The 23,602-nt window shown below is 38.4% G+C and overlaps 1 protein-coding gene and 1 long non-coding RNA gene across 15 annotated transcripts in view; one reads left to right on the forward strand and one right to left on the reverse strand.

Moving 5' to 3' along the window:
* Positions 1 to 13,273, reverse strand: part of SLC7A6 (solute carrier family 7 member 6) — a 30,334-nt gene extending 17,061 nt beyond the window's left edge. Inside the window, exons 1-6 of one of the 11 annotated variants that reach the window (XM_074583212.1) lie at positions 13,124 to 13,185; positions 8,780 to 8,934; positions 7,306 to 7,428; positions 6,195 to 6,767; positions 2,383 to 2,508; positions 433 to 577 (exon numbers count right to left, since the gene is read on the reverse strand). In XM_074583212.1, coding sequence (XP_074439313.1) covers positions 433 to 577; positions 2,383 to 2,508; positions 6,195 to 6,726 — 803 coding nt within the window. In that variant the 5' untranslated portion in view covers positions 6,727 to 6,767; positions 7,306 to 7,428; positions 8,780 to 8,934; positions 13,124 to 13,185. Of the gene's footprint in view, positions 1 to 432; positions 578 to 2,382; positions 2,509 to 6,194; positions 6,768 to 7,305; positions 7,429 to 8,779; positions 8,935 to 12,348; positions 12,564 to 12,768 lie in introns of those variants that run through there. The other 10 variants (XM_074583211.1, XM_074583214.1, XM_074583213.1 and 7 more) reach the window with 10 other exon arrangements.
* LOC141741960 (uncharacterized) overlaps positions 13,038 to 23,602 on the forward strand; it is a 46,242-nt gene continuing 35,677 nt past the window's right edge. The window contains exons 1-2 of one of the 4 annotated variants that reach the window (XR_012586547.1): positions 13,038 to 13,376; positions 15,545 to 15,597. This is a non-coding gene — a long non-coding RNA (uncharacterized LOC141741960). Of the gene's footprint in view, positions 13,563 to 15,544; positions 15,598 to 23,602 lie in introns of all 4 variants that reach the window. The other 3 variants (XR_012586549.1, XR_012586548.1, XR_012586550.1) reach the window with 3 other exon arrangements.

Raw genomic sequence — 23,602 nt, forward strand, 5'->3', positions numbered from 1 at the left:
TGCTTACAGACTGACGACTGAACAAGATTAGTTTAGTCAGTCAAACTTTTAGAGCATAAATTCATAGAAAAGATAACATTCTTAAATATGAAATCAGAATTATTGCACAAACACAGCACAGACTACACTCATGTAACTGTTTTACTACAATATTAACACCTGTTGTAATTAATAATAGCAACATCTTGTACTGAAAGCTTATCAAGCACTGAATCTGCAATGGCCTGACTTACTTATTCCTATCTTTTTTCTGTTGTTTTTTAATGTAATTTAAAACTAGTAAACCTTTGCTGGTGGTTGTTCACAGCCTTACCATCTAAGTATAGAGCAGTTCTGCTCATTTCTGTATAGGCTCAGAACTCATTAGTCAAAGACAGCCACAAAATGAGCAATTTGGTAACTATCAAGGTTTAGAAAGCTCAAATCATTTACCTTTCTGGGTTTTTGATCTCTTCTGTTACAAAATTGAGCGTATCCCAACCAGAGTAAGAGAACAAGGCAGAATAGAGTGCGAGGGAAATGTCTCCAATATCAAAAGAGGATCCCTCAAAAGAGTTCTCAAAGTGTGATGAATGTCCTGTATGTGGAAGAGACAATAGTAAATACAGGATAATAAAATACAGCAAGTAATTTTTTTTCAATTTGGCACACAAATACAAAAAACCTCAGAAACGCTAATTCCTTAAAAACTGCTTATTAAGCCCTTTTTGCAAGTCTACTCTGTGCTTCAGCCACGAGAATGAGCATGGCATTTAAACTACTAAAAATCATGTCCTGTGGATGGTATTTTTCTGTAATCAAACACCTAGTCTGTCCACAATGGCACAAAAAGTCCAGGAACATTAAGTTCAGACAAAGCTACAAACAACTGGCAATGACAGCACTCAGGCTAAGGGTTTTTTTTAATAAGATATACATTTATAAAATAATCCACTCCATCCTTCTGTATCCTTTTAAATTTTCTATCATTTAGCCTATGGAGAAAAGAAAGATTACAGTTGATTTTAGATAACTATGACAAAAAAGAACAAACTGCTAAATGAATGTTTACATTTTAGCTATGAAAAATAGAAAACTGAGAACAATTAACAGAACATAAACTATTATTGTTACTTTGGATAAAATTTTCCCATGGTAAAAGAAAAAGCACATGGTTTTTAGCACCAGTATTTATGAGAACTTGTGCCATCTTTTGACTTTAAGCAAGTCAAGACAAGCTCATCAATGGCAGTTTTATGTATTCAGACTATTTTACATACACACACACAAAAACACCAGATACAGAAAGGCAGGCAATTTTGGAACATTGCATTTTGGAACATCCCTGTGCATTTTGGAACATCCTGAAACGCTTGGACTTCATCAAAATTGGCCAGGGGAAATATTTAAGGCCTCTAAAATATCTTCACTTCTTTCTCTTTTTTATCCTAATCAGACATTGCTATTCTCTTGGCATAAGCAGAGTAACTGCCGAGTTAGAGAAGTGAGACAATGTCAACGCAGCCAGTAGAGAACAAGCTCATGATTTACAAAACAAGGGATGGGCAGATGTGCTAAGGAGTTAACACTCCAGCATGGTGCTCACATACGCATATTCTTGTTCCGTTCACAATAATTACCTTGCTCGGGGACTTTCAACAATAACCAGTTGGAGCAAAGGACACAAATTGCCAGGGAAAGACCTTTACGGCAGGTTTGAAAGCAGGGAAATTTTTTTTAAGCTAACACACCATTAAATTCTCCCCAAAGGAAGGGCTAAGAACAAAACTAAGTTCAGAATACCTCTAACGTGAAGGCACAATGCCCAACACACACAGATTCAAGAAAATAAATAAATCCGATACCCCAGAAACTTTCTAATTCTTAATAGCTATAATAGAACTCAGGACTTGAGCAAAAATAGAGCTGTTGTTTCACAAATCGACTTACATGCTCTTACAAAACTATTTTTAAGTTCAGTCACTTTCAGACTTGCCCAAAATTCATTTTGTAAAAAAAATATTCAGTTGATCTCATTGTAAAGTAGTATGTTCCTTACAGAAATTTACAGCTTTCTCCACTCCCATTGCATTTTGCAAGCTCTGTATTTTGCTGGTTTCATTTCCTTTATTATTCCATACTGCAGGCTGTAAATTGCACAACGTTGCTGAGCAATCAGTTACCTTCTTCTACCCCGTTCAAAGTCAACTGAGATAGGATAGCTTCTCATGATATAACAACATGATAACATCTAACATTGGTATTATTGGTGCTTTCGAAGTGGTTATACTATGCTTGTACTGAGGCATTTGATAAGACATACAGAAGCACTTTACAGTCTTTAGACCATTTACTCAGTTTAGCTGATAAATACAAACCTTTGCTTTAATTTTATAAGCTTACCCTGGAATATTTTAACAAGTCCGGTTATGATGATGACAATAAGTGCAGCGACTTTAGCATAAGTAAATATATCCTGCACCCGTGTTCCCCATTTAACGTAGGCACAATTTATAAATGTTAGAAGACCTGGGCGGGTGGGGGAGACAAAAAGAAAAAACTATTTGAACAATATTCAGTTTAATTCATTTTTCAAAGATTTTAAGTTATAATCTAAATATGGACTTACCTTTTATACTAATACTTAGGTTAAATTAACAAAATACACTGGTACTGAAAACACACTGGTTTAAACAAAAGAGTAGGAAACAGATGTTCTAAAGATTCATAATACACAGTTTCAAAAGATGGAAGGAAAGACCTTCCCATTCTCTGATTACATGCCCATTTTCCTAATGTTACCCCCATCAGCTGCCCTCTGCAACTATCCTGAAGCTAAAGAAACAATGACATGAAATTATTAACTTCAATTTATCAATGTTGTTCTGATAAATTAAACATTATCTATACGTTCCTTTAGGCAAACGTATTAAAATAGTTTGTGAAAACTTTTTTCCACTTCTGTGTTAGTCTGAGAATGAGTTCAACATCCATGGAGTATTTGCTCTACTGAATATGGTCACAGGTGATTCAAAACTCTTTTACAGTTGTATTAAACTGTATTACTAAGTGAGGTTAGAACAGATCTGACCAAATAACAAATGCTTTACAGCTAATGCAACATTAATCTGGATTTTTAAGAACTTGTTGTAAGTAATGAGTACTCTGAATATATTCCTCCCTCTATCCCAAAATAAATCAGTGTCAGACCTATTGCACAAGACTGTAATGGAACTTGAAGTGAGACTTTCAGATTTCACAAACATTTTAGTAACAGCAGCTGCCTAAACTTACTCATATGATCAACTTCCCCAACAAACACTGCTCGAGCAGTGTTGAAATACACCATTCCCATGGCCCTCAACATTTTGCTTTCGCATTTATTACTTTTTCCTCAAGTGGCGAGCCCGACAACTTCTGCCTGAACTCAAATGCTGACTATTGAATAGGGTTCAGTATCTTCAGTATTCTTTATTGAACAAAATACTAATTGTGTGCATATTTTTTCTTATCCAGGTTACCATTACATTATTGATTCCAACCGAGAAGTTTAAATATTTTCCCCAAGTCTTTTTTTTTCTCTAGCTAGTAAAAAAGTGATTATATTCTACTGTACTTTTTTCTCTACAAACAATTTTCTTGTACTATGTATTTTATATATGCATATAAATAAAAACTAAACTTGATTGTTTAAGGAGTAAGGTAGTAGCAAATCAAAATTAAATTAAAAAATGAGATAACTTATTTCCCTTCCCATAATCCAAGAATAATGTGATACTATTAAGATAATAATGTACTTAGCACAGTTACCAAATAGGAAAGTAATAATTGCAAAAAGATAACAAAAGAAAGGTAATGCTCTCAAAAGCATGGCACTAGTATACTAGACAGTTCGGCCAAGTGGAATAGCTGAACGAGATTCCACTGAGCTTGGCAAGATGAAGGGAAAAAAACAGTTGTATCAAATTTCAAAAGTCAGGACTGCTGCAGCTCCCAAAGAGCCCTCAGGAAAAAAAACAACTCTGCTTGGTCTCATCTCTGCTCTTCAGTATTAATGATTCATATTATCCATGGAGTATTTGCTCACAGGATTTATTTCGGCCATTATTTTTTTAAGCAACTTTCATTGGGAACAATTATTATTAACTCATTTTAGTGAGTTAGGGCTTGGTCTCTACTTCAGACCAGATTCTACTGTCTCTGGTATCAAGAATCTGAACAAGCCACATCCCCTCTCTCTTTCTTTTACCAAAATTATTCTCTCCTGTTTTCTTCAACCTAATTATCATTTAGGTAATTAAATTTCCTAAGAACTGTCGAGTTCTGCACCACCCCCATTTCCAAAATGAGTGACAAAGTAATGCTGTATAACACTAAGACTGATCTCACACTAGATCTAGTATTGTTATTACTAGTTCAGACAAACCAACCCACCCAATGTTCAGACTTCCACTCCCAGCAAATTCATTACCAAAGTATTAATCGTATCCAGAGATAAGGATTTGACACACAGGCCGGGCAGAAGTGTAGGCTTTAACAGGAAGAGCTAAATGAAATTGTAGAGCAGGGGTGAGAGTCTCAGCACTGACACATGGAGCAGGGCAGAACAAGCATTCAAACCATAAAGTGGACTGTTCAAGTAAGTTGTTCCACCTACATGAGAGTGATCTTGCTGTCAAATATCTCCAGTAAAGCAAAAGGTGCTAAATCCCCTCTCTTAGCAGCAAGTGTAGAGGACATCGAACTGTTTTTTCTACATCTACTATATAATAACTTTAATTGAATCACTCTGTCTAAATTTCTTGCTTTTTGATAAACTACTTTTTATAAACTCCCCTCAGATGCGAGATACCTTAAATAGAAGTGCAGATTCCCCTGCGCTCCTGAATCTGTGCCCTTGGGACAGTGTCTGTTTAAGGAATGTGAACATGACATTACAGGTCCTTCATTTCTTTCCTGAAGTTGTCACAACAAAATGTGGACGCATATTTGGAAGGGAGGAGGGAGACAGAGGGAACATAACTGAATAAGCTGACAGATTTTTTGGAAGAAGTTTGTTATTATTCTTCCCACTACCTGGACACAGACCGGCATGTTAGTGCTTTCCCAACAGTAACAAATTAACTTACAGAAATGGAAGGGGAAGCTCTAATGTTCACAGCTAGTTATAGCAGTCAAATATTTGAAACACACACCACTACGCGCTCTCTCTCTCTCTTTGCCCTCTCCTAGTCCTACATAGACAACTGTAGTAAGGAACTTCAGAGCTATTTCAACAGGCTCCCTGTTGCCTCAAAAAGGAATCAGGTAGGAACAGCACATCTCCTCCCCGTAGCATATTGTTGGCAGTAAAAAAGTCCAAGTTCTGTATTAGCTTTATAATAAGAGCATCAGGTCAATAGGGATAGCAGACTCCACAGCACACCGCAAAAATGATCAGTACGTGATGATGGACGGCCACACAGACTTTCTGAAAGACATTTTTCATTGTTGACTGGACATGTAAAATACGTATATAAACACTTTTAATAAGAAATACCTAAAATTAAGACATACAGAGTACAATCATACATTTTCATTCTCTTGATACAGCAGAACAGTCCTGATTTGTAGCACATGGACAGTTTTTCCTCTATATTGACTAACAGAGCTGGCTATCTGATCACAAACATTTCAAGGTTTTATGTGCACAGAAAATTTCTGCTTATCAAAACAGCTTTACAACAGGTACTGTTGTACTGATGTTACAGTTAATCATGAGCATGAAGAATAACCTTGAATGAATGATCTTTTGAAACCCTACCAGAGCACTTAATTAAACACGTCTACATTGAGAAGCTATTGTAAAATAAATTACAGTAGAATTCTATTCAGCAGAATTCAGCTATTCTGCAACAACTCTTAGACCACTCCAAGAGTATCCTGAGGTTTGATCTAATATACTTCTCTGAGGGGAAAAAAATTCTTCCCCCCATTTTTGACATGTGAGGAAACTTGGAAGAGTTAAATACCTCGTTCTGCTTCTGAATGAGAAAATGGTTAATTCACTGACCGAATACCTGCAAGTTATTCATGTGCTGGAAATTGTTCTTTTCCCCACTGTAACTCAAACCATTGCAGATTCAGTATGCAACAATCCTGGGACTTGGTAGGATTTCTTTTAATAAAACTTAACCCTGGACAAAAAAATAACATCGTAAATTTCAAGTACTTACATTCACAAGCAGCTGCTATGAGACGGCAGGCCAAATATGGAGGATCACAGGAAGGGAAGAAAGGTTGAACTACGTAGTTAGCAAAGGTGATGGCAATAATCGCCTGACTAGTTGGCTCTACAATTAGGAGTGAGGTCCACAAACGAATAAAAGCAATGAAGCTCCCAAAAGACTCCAAGATATATGCGTAGCTGGCTCCTGACTTTGTAATAGTGGTTCCAAGTTCAGCATAGCACAGAGCTCCAAAGACTGAAAAAACCCCTCCAATTGCCCAAATTATTAGCGACAATCCATAAGATTTGCTGTAGATGAGAACTCCTTTGGGAGATACAAAGATACCTGAACCGATCATGTTGCCTACTATAAGGCTTATGCCATTTATCAAAGATATTTCTTTCTTCAGTTGCAATGTATTTTGGTTTCCATCCTGCATTTCAGAGCTGTCACTTGGATCTGTCCTGTCTGATTTATTGACGGGGCTGTATTCTGCCAGTGAACTATGCGACTTCGTACAATCTGTCCTTTCTCCCATTGTGGAAAGACTGTGAATTCTCCACGACTCCAAATCACAATCTAAAACAAAATACAGACAGCTGAAATCACTATAAATTTTTTATCCCAGGAATTTCTTGACAAATCTTCTTTCCACCTTTTTACCCTATGATTTACAAACGTAAATTGAGAAATTCCCTTTTGTTGTGTCACACATTTTCTTACACAAAGGTAAATTCATGATAGTTAAACAGAAAAAACAACACACAGAGCAAGAGACAAATTCCAATATAACTTAAGCTGAGAAAGGAACTTCTACCTTTAGAAAAAAAAAAAACAAACAACAAACACAAACAAAACCATAGGAAGGACAGAATTAAGGGATTCCAAAGTTGAAAAGGAAGAAAGAACAGATAGAAGCAAAGTGAGGTGATATAGAAAAGCAAGCACCATGCAACCAAGCTGAAGTTCTAAGCATGAACATAGATTTATTGCAGTACTGTAAAAATTAATCAGATTATTGCATTGACACATGTGAGTTATGAGTGATCTAGTAACAGGGTTGCACATATTATTGATGTGTGGGCTCTTGCTAAAAGCAATATGAAGAGATACTTACTCCAGAATTCCCTTGATCCAACTCTTCACTTTTAACTGATATTACGGTTCAGTCCCTCCCGCCTCCCCAAAACTGTTCTCAGTTCCCACTTCCTCATTTCTTGGAGTTATCCAAGAGTGCAGGCTGTACATGAAAAAAACCACAGTAGTTTCAATCCAAATTCCTCCATTAACAACTGTATTTAACAGTACCTAAGAACACAGAAATTAAATAAACTTGTTCCTCTGCTTCAGAATTGACCATTTGGAAAAGAGCCACCTTCTTCCCAAGTCTCCAGGAAATTCTCCCATGCCTTGCAAAAGCAAATTACTGCTAATAACATTTATTAGCACAAGAATATACTGATAATTAGCAGTAATTCCGAATAAGGCTCATTTTATAGAAGTTCAAGAAAGAAATAATCTATTCAAGGAACAGTCTTGTATGGAAACCACTTAAATTGCAAATGTACCTTTGATTACTAGGTTATCAGCAGTATTAAAGAATAGGCCCTACTTAATTGCCAGAATGCACTCCATTCATATGCTCTGCCCCTCATTAAACCCCCAGTGTACACTTCAGCTATTTACCACAGAACAGAAAAATTAAAAAGCATGGGTCAATTAGAATAAAGCAGCTGATGTATGGGGGGGGGGGGAAGTTTCTGCACTTTTTTTGGGTAACGCTAATTTTACAAAATGTTTTGTTATTCCAACAATAAGCTTGTCAACTAAGAGAACAAAAACCCTGAGTATGGGGATTTTGAAAGGTCAGTATGCAATCACCCAAACTACATATATATCTATGTGTCCAGCAACATAGGAACATACAAGGTTTTGCTCATGCAGTTAGAGGCACACCTTTCTGGTGGGGAAACTTAATAATCATACTCTTCCTTTGTTATAAAGCCAACATCTATATACTACAGTACAGAAAATTTGACTTGACATCCCTGAACTAGAACAGTTTTAAAAATGTGAAAATAATATTCTTTTCAATCAATAAAAACGTAATTTCTAGTGAAATGGAGTACAAATCATTTACTGAAACACATTACATGATTCATCTACAACTCATGAATCTTGTAGCTTTTTCCACATTAAAACAGAGGCTGTGTTCTTTTAACTAATGCAAAAAGAGATCCTCAATCTGTTCAGTCAGACGCCTTCTGATTTATTTTCCCCTCAATATTTCAAAGAAACACTTTAAAGATGGTTAATTACTAAATACATATTTTATCACTTATACATGAGTCAACATCTTATCTAGTGTCATACATATACAACACAAGCCATCAAACTTCACATTTTTAATTAGACTAAAAATTTTCAACCTTCAAGAAACTAAACTATGCTGTTTCAGAACTTAAATGCTTTAATGTTATAATAAGGCATCTCCAGCAAAATTAAACTAATAAGGAGAGAGGGATCCACATGTTTTCTACAGATGAGCGTGCCCAAAACTGCAAAGAAAAACAAAATCAAATTCATCTCACCAGTTGCTACCAGTTCTCCTTGTCATCTGCTCTTCCATCTATCTTGTGCCAAATTCATTTGCAACCACATGCTGGCTGATTTTCTGCTACTAGTGTAGTGGAGCTAAGTCTTCAAAAACCCATGTGGCCTATGAGCTTGTAAGATTATTGGTTTGCTTTACAAGAGAAAGTTTAGTTATTACTGTGTTAATGAATATAAATTATTATAATAATTAACTGCAAATGTGATGCAATCATCAGAAAGCATAAATGTGTAAAACAGCAGGACAAATAATCAAAGCAGATGTCTTCATGACTAATTTGACCATAAGAAGTGGATTTAAAGAACACTTGTGACCCATAAAAATAACATTCAGCTTCAAATTGAGTCTTTTCATTTCTATTTTTACTCGGACAGGACACTAGTTGCAAATGTATTTCAGAAGGCAAACCACTCTGAACAAATGTCAGTGGAAAAAATAAGACTACTACAGCTATTGTTATGACATCCATGAGATCCAGCTGCCAGTTTGAAAACATGCCATGTTCATGCTTAGCACTTCCAGCTAAAGGATAAAGCTGAGTAATATGGTAATAATTGACTCATGGATGTAAACCATCATTTTAGTGATACTAACACAGCTTTATGATTTCTTACTCCACATATCCTAATCATCATTCCCATTTCTTCCTGGAACACCTTTCAAAGTACGACTTGTGCAGAAGCATAAACATTACTTTGAGTACTCAGGCATTTTGATGATTTGATTTGATCAAATCAAATCTGACGTGTTCACACAAAGGCAGTTTTGCACTAAATCACCGTGATTTACCTCATGGTCTGAAGTTCAGAAGTACATTTAATTACTTGTAACTACAGGCCCTGTCACTGCTCAAATGCTTCCACCTCAATTAGCAGCAAGTGACTGTAGTTCTATACAATTTTCTTACTGATGACCTTGACTGTTTCTTGCCCTACTCTACTCTACCCAAGCAAGAACAACCACAGTATCTCTCAACCTAGCTTGTTTTATCCCCCAATATCTTTCTTCCTCTCTGAGTCTGCTTTTGTTATTTGTAAATTCAGGTACCTGCTAACAACTAGGATTTGCATGAAGGCGTATGCAACAGCTCACTCAAGATTTGGTGTTTTCATTCTCTTCTCTGACCTTGTTTGTTTTACATCCTCAAAGCCTTAAAGGCAGGAATTGCTTATTTGCCTGAGTCACATGTCTTACTTCACCATCTCTATGACAGGAAAAAAAATATTGGCAGATTTTTTCCTACGAGCACTTCACTTAATCTTAACTGGAACTGAACTCAGCAGCTTTGACCAACTGGAAAAAAAAAACCTACAAAGGAAGAGGGCGAGCAAAGACTAGAGAAAACTGAATCTATGTCAAGGTTAGCAATACAGAGAAAAAAAACCACATATATTAAAATTCATGATTCTGTCACAAGACCATTACCTCAGTGGAAACAGAAGACAGGCTTGGAAGAGAAGAACCAGACAGGAATAGTATATATTTTCTAACATACAACAATCGTGTAACACTGTTAGAACGATCTCTAATGCTGCCAAAGCCTTGCCACAAGACTGCAATGGCTAATGCAGGCTTATGCCTCCACACAAGGTAACACGTGGATTTCCTCATCGCTCACCCTTGTGCAATACAAAGTCTTAAACTCTTTTTTTTTTTTTTGCTGATTGTTGCAGCTGTGAGGAATCTTTTTGCTGACGTGCATTAAGATTTTTTTACCGAAATGACACTGCCATTGATATAGAAAGCTTTGATACAAAACCAGGACAGAGTGACCTGAAACAAGGATCACTTCATTGTCTCACTAAAAATATATATTCTGATAAAGCCTATCACACTTTGGCCATGTACCAAAGGAGCTAATGAAGGTTAACGTGCAGTTAGCAAAGTTGTAACACCACATTACGGGGTGGCATTTCTTTAAGAGAAGGGAAGGAGGAACCATCCGCCAAGATCCCCTCTCTCCCACCGAGCAGGACAGCAGCTGACCTGTCAATTGTTCAACTTGAGGTGAACCTGCAAGTGGGTTAATGACCGATGTGAAATACCAAACTGCTAAAAGCTTATGTGTTTTGCTATACTCTTATACAATACCAGCTCATTAGCAAAGATTTCTAGTGTTCTTGCCTTTGTCTTCTGGAGTCATCTTGACTGCATAAAACAGCTCTTGCTGTAACATAGCTTTACATATATACTTCACATACTATTCACATATACCAGCTGTAAAACTCCTATTTCTGAACACAATGACTCTTACCCGAAGGGCAAGATTGCCCTACACAGGCAAACAGCACGAAAGTCTTCAGGGAGTTAAGCACCAACAGAGCAAAGGTTTTAAGTCCCTGAAATGCCTATTCCTTGCAATGTATATATCTAGGCACCTCACAGTCTGAACTTTTAAGTGGGAAAGGCTTAGAGTTTGTCCAGTATGCATTTTTCTTGTTTCTGGTGAGAGAAGAATCACTTCCCTGCCATACATAGTTAGCAGACAGGAAGCCCTTGCAACAAAAGCAATTCCCAATGTAAAGATCTAATCTGTTGAACCAAATCTTTTTGTGCTCGCATATGTAAACACACCATCTTTAGCACTATAAAAAACAACATAAACCTTTAAGCAAACAGAATTGGTTGCAACATCCATTTTTTAAAAAGGGACAAGGTGTGCTTATCATGTAAAAAGGCATGAAAGAGAAGTCACTGTGTCAATTATTCCCTTGATAGTGTATCACAGCCGCACAAGAGATGTTCAGCAAATACACATACTATCCACATGTTTGGACAAATCCTGAGTAAGACTATGAACATTAAATGAGGGAAAGACCTATAATCAGCTCACAAACAGACATTCAGTTACAAGGTCTCAGAAACTTTTCAAAATTTTCTGAAGTACCAATCCTAGACAAATCCACCTCAGTAATATTAACCTAGATTTTAAAAGAAGTTACTTTAAAATTAGGGAACTGTGCTAGGTATAAGTGGACATACCACTGTAGCTTTCACACTTCTAATTTATTTTTATATTTCCGAGGTAAAAAATAGAAGCAAGCTCACAACAACAAACTTTGCGGCAGACAGTCTTGATTTAGACAGAAGGGAGGTTGGTTTAGACAGAAGGGAGTGAACGAAGCAGGTGCAATGAGAGGAACATCTCGTGAAATGTATACAGTAAGACCCAGATAAAGACAGAAGGGACAATAATACAATTTGTTAAAATAATTTCTCTTATTTTTTATGCTGGGGCACAGAAGTGGAAACCTCTCAAAAACGGGGGAAAGTAATGTCAGAAGGCACCCGCTTACCTACAAATCTGTACCCATGTCTACTCTTTAGCTGTAACTCAGTCACACCCAAACAGACTGCACTTAAAAAAACACATAAACAATCAAAATCACTACCAAATGCCAGTAAGCAAAGTCATGCTCACTTGAGGGTATTACTAAACCCACTTCGGTTCCCTCCGACAGCTAGTTAACAGAGCAGTTACAATTACGCGCATCCGCCGCCAAAAAACATGCTCCTATAACCCGACCTGAGTACCAACCCTCATACCTGCCGGCTGCCAAACTAAACAAAACACGTGGCTCCAAGAAAACCACCCTCAAAAGTCGGGATGGGCGCGACATGATGGGCTTGTCGCCGGCGGGAACAGCGTGAGGAGACGGGCGGCCCTCCGGGTCGCGCCGCAGGAAGAGAGGAGGATCTGGGGTCATTTCGCTCCCTCGGTGGCCGCTCCTCCCTCCCCAAGCGGTGGTTAGCCTGTTTTTCTTATAAAATAAGCGAGATTCAGGCATGTTTCACGCCTCCGGGACAGCCCCGGGAGGAAGGCGGCGTTCGCCTTAGCCCTGAGGCGCCAGGCAGCCGCTTCCTTCCTGGGGCTGTCAGGGTTGAGGTACCCGCAGGTGCCGCCGCTGAGGCACCCTTTAAAAAAATTAAAATACACGGCGTTTGTCATGCTGCCACTCTGCACACCTGCAGCCGGCCCAGCCCCGGATGCTGAAGGGGAAAGACGCGGAGAAGCGCCGGAAACCTCCGCGCACGGCGCAAGCTGAGCCGCCGGGCAGCCCCTGCGCCTAGCTGGGTTACGCGCCTTCCCCGAGGGCTGGAAGGAAGACAGCACCTCAGCCGCCGTGCCAGGGTTCCGCGCCAGACCTTTCCCCACCGGTTAGTAGCAGCGCGACCGCCTGGGTTACCTCCGCTCCCGCCGGCCGCACGGTTGCCCGTCCCGGGGATGCTCGCTCGTTGCCGCACGACACGTGATGGCGGCCGCTCTGCCCCGCCCCACGGCCCCGGCCCCGGGCCCTCCGCCGCAGCTGTCGTCGCTTACCCCTCCTCTCCCCAGCAGCAAACCGCCGCTGCCTCTTGCCTTGTCTGCCTCAGGGAGAGGCCGCAGGGCCCGGCCTCCCGCCCGCTTTACCTCAGCCGCACCCAGCGGGCTGAGGAGGGCGGCGAGCTCGGAATGGGCGACCTTCCCCCTACTCCCTCCCACCCCCCATCCCCCGCTTTCTCCTCAGGCGGGCCGGGAACCATCCTTCCCCTTTCCCTCAGGCACAAGATGGAGAAGAGGCTTAGCGTTGACGGTACGAAAACGGCGCGTTTTTCCTCAGCCCAGGCTCGCCTGAGGAGCCGTGGGCCCGCGGCCTGGCCCCGCAGCCACCACAGGTGGAGGCTGGCTCTGCCCTTGCCCTGAGGGGGGGTGAGGGCCTCGGGGACACGGAGCGCCCGTCAGATCCCCAGGAGGTGAAATGGCCCAAAGTTACACGCACGTGAGTTTGCTCTATAATAAGGGTCGAAGCCCTTAAACCTGGCGACGTTTTGGGGCGCAACTATGAGGTGGTCAGCGCCAGCCATGGTTGTTACGGAAATAAAAAGGGAGCCCCTAAAATATTAGCATGTTCCTGCCCTCAAAAGGGGCACAGCCATACCTCAGCTTTGGCTCCAATAAAGTAAATCTAATGGAGTCTCAAAATCGTGATTAAAAGCACCCAGTGGTATCTGAAAATAACAGTGAGTTAGCAATTTGCTGTTCAGCAGATTTATCTGGAGTAGTGTAAGGAAGGCATTCTTGTTTGCCTTCCTCTGTCAGGTTAATAGTTTTAGCATGTCTAATCCAGTGAACTACAGCCCCCTCTTAATGTTCTTTACCACGCTTTTTGGTGTTCCCTATTAGGTAAAGAGAAGGTCGGTGTCTGGAAAGACAACAGGGTTCAGGAGATGTGATAGTCTTTGTCTTGCTCAAAACAATCTAATTATCCCTCCCCCAGTACATGATTATTATCTACAGTCTCAAACAGATGAGTCAGAGGTGGACTTTTTTTCAATAGGATATACCAGGGTAAAAACCTTAACAGGCAAGTAAAAATTGTAAGGCTGTAAAAGAACAGGGGAAGGCAAACTATGCACTATAATACCCATAAACATGACAGTAAATGTGATGGTGGAGTCCAGTTCTGTTACCACGAGCCTTAGATTTCTGATTTCCATACTATTTCCTCTCTCAAAGCTTGCTTGTCTTATCGAGGAGGGGTTTTTTTGGCTTTTATTGTTACAGAGACAATCAGCATACAAAGCAACTGCTGCCCTCCTCTATATCTCCAGATACTCTTTACATTGTGTTTGAACAACAATGAGTGAAGAAAGTCTTTTCTGTTACAAGTTGGCTTTTTAAGTGCACATATGGGAGAGAACTACATTAGATTTATTTTCCAAACTATATGGCCCAATAGCAAAACAAACTGTAATTTGCAGGTCATAATCTGAAGGAGCCTGATTATCTCAGCTCTTTTAATTATCTTTGTTTCAACTCGTTGTTTGGCTTTTTTCGGGTTTAGGTCTTGTGCAAGTACGTGTATACCAAATCTGTCACCTACTAAAACTACTGTCAATGTTGCAAAGCCACAAACAAAAACAATCATCTGCTTTCTCCTGGGAGCTTAACAGCCCGCATACATGACTTAAACAGAACTGATAGAAGATAAAAACCATAGAAGACATCCCCAGAATGTAACTCAAATTTCTACAACATGAAACTAATTGATTGCCATTATAAAAATAGTATGAACCAAAAAGCAGTTATTAGATGGTAATACTGTTTAGTCATTGTTACAAATATTGATAGTACTCTGTTTTCTGCAATACTAACACAGCATCTTTCAGGTAGAGGGATACTTGCAACAGTTATCTTGCACATGATTAATGGATTGAGTGTGAACGTAAAAGATGCAGCTGATTTCAGCTGTTGCTAGACTGCCTTTTAAGCTCTCACAAATTGAATCTACTGGAGACAGTATTCATTCCTCCACAAGACGGACTCATAAAATGTGAGCTGATTATAAAATTGCCTTTAGGAACAAGAAATAAGTGAGAGCTGAAAAAACATAGGAAACAAATTATTAGGCATATGCTGGAAGTACAGAGAATGACATTTTATTTTAGAACCTTTAAAAAGATTTTTTTGAAAAAATGCTGATTTGAGATTTCAAAATAGAAGTTCACCCTTTGGATTCTGAAAACTTACAATACTGTAGAGGCTGGTATGAGATCTGAGTTAGGACATCATCATAAGGCTGGACAATGCTTCTAAAGTGTTTGCAAGTGACCAGAAGCAAACTTCAGAATAATCATCCAGATAAGTATTTTTGTGCATTTTGGCAAGGTTCATAACTTTATAAATCACTTCTTAAATTTTACTATGGAAGCCAAATGTAAGTCTGGACTCCTTACTTGAATTCTTCTTTTCTTGCTACAGGTTACCTCTACAAACTGTATGCCTCATCCCTGATCATCCATAAATGGCAACTTGTAAGTTATGTTTATACAGGAATGTGTATTCTCTAACCGCTAGCAGAGAAAACCTAAAAAAAGACTCTGTTTCCACTAGGATTTTATCTGATACTAATTTAATCAAGTTAAGATCAAATCTCTTTTAGATAGTGAGAACAAAGTCAAACTGAGTTTTGATAAGTCTGTGAGTTTTGCCCTGTCTGACTTCCTTTCTCTGACTAATCACTTAAATACATCTTAGAAAATTTAATTCAACTAAAAAAGCTCGTAGAATAAACAGATTAAATACCCCTAAGCAAACCAAAATTGAACTTGCATCAGACTAAAGAAAACCAAATCCACAGGATATTCATTAAATAGTTCTAGAACATGACAGAGCCAAGGTAAAAACTGCTGTTAAATCTAAGTGAATCTGAAGCCCAATCATCAGCTTTGTGCTTGTTAGCAAGTTAATTCTGGTGTGCAGGGTGAGTTTAAGCATATCCTTACTGCATAAGTCCCCCGAGAATGTGTTGCTCATGCACTTAATTCATGGAAGAATGAGCATGTACTGAGCTCCTTAAAGGTCAGCATTGAAGGTGTGTTGTGTGTATGTAAGTACTCATTGCAACATGGAACTTGTGCTATTAATTAGCGTGGAGATGTTGCTTGTAGCCATGTGTTTGAGAGTTTATGTTGGTTCCTTTTGTTGCCACACACAGCGAGGCAGGATCACTTTCGTGCTTCTTTTGAAATGTACGCTCTGTGGATACAGGAGTTATTCACAAGCATAATAAAATGATGTGGCACAGTAAATCTGTGGCTTTAGCCAGATCCCAGCAAATGAAAATTTGTATAAGTACTTAAAGGCAGAGATTCTTTTTAGTAGTTTTCCACCTTCATCATCTCAGACAACACAGTGTCAGCCATGTACTCTGTAGTCTTTCATGAGGACGACAGAAACAGTTCAAAAATTAAATAGTGCTTCTGTTTCTTTTCTTTGATTAAAGCTGAGTGAACTTCTTTACAAAAACAAATTAGCTGATCCTTTGCCCCGTCTTTTTTCCTTCCTCTTCCCATCACACAAACTTCTGCTTTAGGTGTTCTAAGCAGAATAAGTATTACTTACAAATGAGAGTGACTACAAGAACCGAAATGTTAGGCAATTAAAAAAAAAATCTAAATTTAGGCTTCTAAATTTATCTTCCTCTGCTCCTAGCTGCATGTCTCCTCCTACTCCACTGGCTTTCAGCATTTGACTGGCTCTGGCACTTGCCTGACCCCCTCTGAGAGGCAATTCTGCTCACTAAGCTGGCAGAAAACAATACTTCTGTGGAGGTTAGGGTTTTACGATCATAATCACAAAAGTACAAATGTGGTGTAAGCTAGGAGCAGAGAGAAAAGGAAAAGGATGAGGTAGTGGAAAATGTCCCCTCAATGATCAGAAACTGAAGGATGGCCAGTGCACTCTTATTTAAATAATCTGAAGATTAGCATTAGGCCTTCTTTTACGGAAAACTTGGCTTCTCTATACTGCAGTTTTTAAAAACAGACTGTAAAATAAGCTTCAGCATCCCATCTTTTAATTTTATTTTTCCTATCTGGTTCTGTTGCCTTTCAGGTGCCTTTTCCTTTCTTTTCACTGCCTCATCCACTCACGTCAAAGTTTATTATTTGCTTATAAATATCTTCGTTGCACAGGATTACAGACTCTTTTTGTTCAGTGCTATCCATGTTGCAAAGAGGAAGTGGGAATAGATATCTTCTAAAGTATGGACAAGTTTTCAAATGTTATCAATAAAACTTTGCTAGGAGAGCAAAGAAACAACAGCAAAAAAATACAAATCTTCACATAAATTTCAAAGGACTCCAGTATTTTTTCAGCATTATTTTGATTAATGCCCCAAATTTTCTATTTTCATTTTACTTTTTTCTTTTGCTACTGTAGTCTTCTCTATTACGACTGGAATGTGCAATACACCTTGTTATTCCCAGTCAATTTTGAAGGTTTATTTGGAAAAAATAATCCTTCGTAGTTATTTTTAAAGAAATGGTTTGACTTAATTTTTCAGATAACTAAATCATTCAACTCTGAGACCCTACCTTTGATGACACAAATTGTCTTATCTATGTTGAATTACCTTCATAAGGACCTGGCTATTTATTAATGATAGTGGGTGAATCACTGGCTTCATTTTCTTGGAAAACAGCACAGGAGTTAGAATCATTGTTTCACCAAGACTTTAAAAGCTGCAGGCATTTTTAAGGATAATGCTCTTTCTCCGTGTCTGTTTTGAAGGCTAATAGAAGTGAATATGTATAAAAACAAGCTAAGGAAGATTTCTAGCTTTAAGAAATAGCTTCTTAAGAATAAATATTTTTTTCTTGTTTCAGGTCCCAAATTAGTATGTGGGTAGGCATAGACGCTACCCTTAGTGGTAGCGTTTGTAACCCACTTTCACAGTATTTAAATAAATTTCTTTTAGATGAGACAGTTCGAAGACATCTGTTGGGTTTTTTTTATATTATGCAACTCTCAGCCTTCTAATATAACTGCTCAGACTTTCTTCAAAACAGCAAAATTCCTTTGTGCTACAGATTCCACTATATTATTGTCAGTCCATTTTTGCTATACTTTCTTCACTCGTGGTACCTGTCTCTGTGATTAAAAGCAGGAGCATGGAAGCTTAGAAGATCCTAATAATACTCAGTGGTAGTTACATTGATACCCTATTTGCAAGCAGCTAGTCACTAGAGGCTGAAGCCAATGTCATCATTTTGTTTGTATTATCATGCTGAGTCCAAACTTTGCAATTTAAATTCAACCAGATGTTCCTTCGCAGAGCCACTTTGAATTCAGCGTGCTACAGTACAACTCCATTGGTGCTGACCCCACTGGTGCAGCTTTGCTTTTAGTGCACTCCTGTCACTTTTCTCCTAATTACTGAACTACCCTGAAATATTTGTACAATACAAATAAATTTGTACCTCTTATAAAAGAGTTCCCTCTCATTTTATTTTGAGAACTTATAATAGCACAGTACTTCACAGTGGTGGGAACAATTGTTGGGTGAACCAGATGATAAGGACAGCCTTTATTCCCAAAACTTTCAGACTTCTGCAGGATTCTGTAGTTGTATTTGCTCCAAATTTAGACTGTCTTTAAAATAAAAGTTTTCCAAAACATAAACCCAAAGACCTTTCTGTATAGATTCCCACACAATGTATGCAAATTAAATATGCCTATGGATGTTGACCTGAATTAATACATTTTGCCTATGAAGTGAACAGATGAATGTGTACTCCTTGAAACATGTGGAAATAGTGACAATTAAACAAGTTATAATTTTTAAGTTTATATAGCGTAGTTATTTCTTGTAAAATAAAGAAAACCATGTTGTTTCACAAATACAAGATCAGAACTGCATTAAAGGTTTTGCTGAGTACTTGCCTAAGACTGCATGTTCCATGAGTAAGGTTTTCAGAATATCTAAATGTTTAAAGCACACCTTAAAAACTGAGATGTAAAATATTTTAACGTTAAGAGAGTCTTGAAGATTAGGGAAATTGCATTTTATTGAAACACAGGAGGATTTATTGCCAGTCCATTTGCCTTTGCAATAAATAGGATAGCCCTATTAATAGATTTAGTCTTTTCACTGCTAGCGCAGTTGTTCCAATTTCTAATCCATTCTTTGCTAATATTAGAAGGTATTCAGCCCTAAAATTAAAATTATGGTTGGCTTTTCTAACTTTTCAGAAATGAGTTCGCAGCAGTCTGTTTGTGTGTGTTTTGCACTTTGCTCCTTTGTTCCACACTTGGCTCTTGATTACTTGGTGCATAGTGTCCCACAGAGCAAATCGTGGTGGACTAATTAAGAACTACCAAGAGCTTCCCAAGTTATCCCCACAACTATGAAAAGCTTTTTCAGCCTCCCAGTCACATACTGTGAAGTGCCATAAAGCAAACTTTTGAAAACACTCAAAGCTGTGCTGCATGTACTTATAGGTATATTTTAGTTCCAGTGGTCGTCACTTGTGTTAAAGTTTACTGCTGGTTTTTTTTTTCAGTACTATTTTTATTAGCTTAAATCCCACAAGCTAAGAGCATTTTGAATACTAGTAACATTGATTAAATGAGACATGATCATTTATGCAACACTGGTGATATAATTGTCTTTACTTTCACATGAATCTAGAAGAGTAAGTGAAGTGAGAGCAAGTGCTTGGGCTTCTGTGTCAGAGCTCAGGCAGTATGATAAAGGAAACTAAACCTCATGGTTATGGGTGTCATGTTACTGCTTGTGGAGGTCACGGAGATATTTTTATCACTGTGTCACTAGTATGGGAAAAGTTGGAAGACCTCAGCTTCTTTTGAAACTGTAGGGGATGGCCAGGTTAATTGCTAAAATGGGTCGTCAGTGTCATCTCGTGCAACAGACTTTATGGTTGGAGTCCTGTAAGTGTCCTCATCTCACACTTAAATATGTTGATCTCACGTAGGTTGCTCACTGTCATGCTACAACAACAACTCTGTATTTGTCCAAGGACAAATTTTATTACTGAAGTGTTGTATCACTGGAGAAATTGTTCTTTTGGATTATTCTATGCTGGAATAACATAAGTTATAGGTGCCCATAATGTTTTGTCATTAAAACAAAAAACAAAGATTTACATTAGGTGGTTGTACTGAAACAATCGGAAGACAGCTGCATTGCATGCTCTTGGAGTTAAATCCAGTATATACTGTACAGTAAAGTTAGAGCTGTGAAATCCTGATAATTATATTTTATTTTGCTCTTTACAAAGGCTTCCTTTGTCCAAGAAAAAACGTCTGTGATTAAATAGTCAGCTGTAAAAACAGACAAGAAAAATCCTGTCTACATGCCCAAGCATACCTTAAAGTAACAAATCCATAGTGAACCTTTACCTCTGCAGTTGTCACTATGCACTGTAATTGTTAGAGTTAATTGGCACTGTTATTAGCAGGAGAGGCCTGGCCACAGTGCGTGCACCTTCTCTTGCTACTGAAGATGAACATAAGGAACATTAAACAAGAAATGACAGCTTTCACTGCTGGGGGCTAGTTTGGGCAAAGAAATGGAGAGTTGCCATCAGATTTAAAAAAAAAAAATAGTCTCAGACCAGCTGAGAATAAATTAAATTGCTATATTAATATACTAGTAATAAAATAGCAGAAAACATTCCTACTAAACGCATTAAAATAAAATAAAATGCAACAGCTGAAGAGTTCAAACCCTATTGTTTCTCTCGTATAGAAAATGAAATCAAAGATTATCCAATTTTGGTTTTGAAAGATATGATAATATAAAACAGCACCCAAATCTCTCCTCTCTTGAATATTTCATTAATTCTATACCTAAGTGAGAGATTTCTGTAAAACAAATACATCTGCAGCTTTGAATACCAGCAGTCTCATGGTTTAACCCTAGCCAGCAACTAGGACCGTGCTGCCATTTGCTCACCTCTCCCCTGCACTGTGATAGGGAGAAGAGGGAGAAAAAGAAAAAAAACCCAAACCTTGTGTGTTGTGGTAATGATAGTTTATTAAAACAGTAATAGAAGAGAAAATAATAATAGTAAAAGAATATACAAAATGAGTGATGCAATGTGATTGCGGATTCCTGCCCCCTGGCCAACCCCCATTTATATACTGACCATGACCTCTATGGTATGGAATACTCCTTTTGCCAGTTTGTCCTGCCTATGCTCCCTCTTGGATTCTATGGGAAGCTGAAAAAGTCCTTGACTTAATATAGGCATTACTTAGTAACAACTAAAACAATATGCATTATCTACATTATTCTCATACTGAATCTAAAACACAGCAGCTACTATGAAGAAAATTAACTCTATCCCAGCTGAAACCAGGACAAGCACACAAGTGATTTTAGCAGAGAGAACAGGTTTTAGCCAGAGATGCCAGACTGCATTTGAACCGGCTCTGCAGGAGTCAGAGCAGAAGGGAGGAGAGAGTAGTACTGCCTTTTCCCTGAGTTGAAATATTTCTTCGGCTGTAAATCTTTGTCTTATGCAGGGTTTGGTAAAACTTGTCTGGAACATGCAGTCTGTCAGATTTCTGTGTGAGGTCATACCAGTTCAGCACAAATAACATTTTTTTTTTCCCCTATGGTTTTGTTTGCATTTTAACATTGTATGTCATACGTTTTTCTTTATGTTCCTGTGGTTTCATGCAAAAAGAGGGAGGAAAATATATTAACGCAAAGAAAATCCCATCGTAAAAACGAAAGGAAGAAGAGAAGGTTCAGGGTAATAAAGAATCTTAAATAGTTTTAATTAATTTTTCTAAATTAAAAAGATTACATATTTTAGTGCTGCTCTTGGCAAACGTTTGAGGGATTGACAGAAATCTTGCTTGATAAAGATTGCCTTTTAATAAAGATGGAAAAGATGCTCATAGTATTTGAGAGAAGATGACCAAACACGATCTGCAGAGAAGCAAAAATGTAGGAGTGCCTTCTTTTCTTTTTAGAATTCACAGAAACACTGTGGAGAGTGGAAATAATCTCCAGGGCTCTTTAATTCAGGTTTTCTCTATTCCATCTTCCTGACAGCTGGCTTGCCAACAGGAACATGAGTTCACAGGTACATTTTAGTGAAATAAATAGTGATTGAGTTACAGGGCAGTTATAAATATTCATGTTAGCTCTCAGCAAGTAGCTCTCAGCAAGTAACTCTCAGCAAAAAGATATTCATTTCTCCCTTAAGTCACTGTAAACATTTGTATTTTGCATAAATAAACTGAACAGGCTGAGGGAAAAGACTTTAGCAAATCACTGTTGTCTATATTAAGTTCACCAACTAAAGAGCTCTTGTTCAGGTTAAAAAAAGTTCTGTGACTATTGCTAATTGCTCTGGGTGTGGGAAAGGAGACTGTCTTCATAAAAGGCTTTAAATCTATTTGAGCAGCTGCTTGAAAGCCACTCCAGAATCATAAAGCCATAAGAACAGACAACTGGTTGGTACCGAGTACTCTGTTTCATCACTGGATGTTCACTACCTCTCCTCCAGACTCTCATATATTTTCCCTTCGCCTCCTGTTTGCTACACCAAACAAACACAATTTTATCAACTTGTCCTTAACGTCAGGTTTCCTTATCAAGCCTTCCTCTCTCTTCTGGGCTCTTCTCAGTCCGTGCTTAGAGCTGAATGCTGTTTTCCAGCTAAAACATTGCCAGCATGGAATGGAAAACAATGGTTACTTGGGCACCCTGCACACATGCAAGTGAACGTGGCAGGCACTCATCTCACAGTGTTTTCCATCTAGTTTCCTGTTCTTTTGGGCCAGGACGCTATCACAGCACATGTAAGTGGCATAAAGACAATTCTGTTGGGAACATATTTTGCAGCTATTCCAAGGTCAAAAGTCTCATACATTTGGTGGGTTTTTTTAATTCATTTTCCAGATGTATTCCTTAGTCACTTCTCTCAGCTTTTTTTTCCCCAGGTAACATTCTAATGAGCTGAAAAAAAGCTTTGAGCCCTTTTTCATCAACAAAGGAAAACAAATATAACGTTGGTAGTCATTCTGTTACCTAATACAAATGCTTCTTGAAATCTAAAGAAAGGAGTAACTGTACAGAACTTGCTGGAGTACAGCCAGGTTACTTCTGAAAGGGTGAAATTCAGCTGTACTTTCTGCTCGTGTGGATATTGCTGTTGCTATGGGGAAAGTTCAAGACCAACAGTTGGAAGTAGGTGTTGAAATACTTTGGAATGTTACCACATTTCAAGGGGTGAAGAAGTTTTAATTCTAAATCACTAACTGCCATTTCATTCAGCCTGGTTGAGGGAGTCCACAGTTTCTTCAACTGCTGCATCTCTTACTTCTGTGGAAGAGGAAAGGTCAACCTTAAAGCCCAGCAAGGATGGCAGTTTGAGGCTATAGACCTCTGTAACTCTTACTTGGGATGTATTCTTGGCAAAGAGAAATAATGGCAGGAAATACTGATCACAAAGTTCTGTCATTTCAGCACAAGAGCTGCAAATAATACATCTGAGC

Source organism: Larus michahellis, chromosome 4 (genome assembly GCF_964199755.1).
Source record: "Larus michahellis chromosome 4, bLarMic1.1, whole genome shotgun sequence".
In the NCBI taxonomy this organism is placed as follows: domain Eukaryota; kingdom Metazoa; phylum Chordata; class Aves; order Charadriiformes; family Laridae; genus Larus; species Larus michahellis.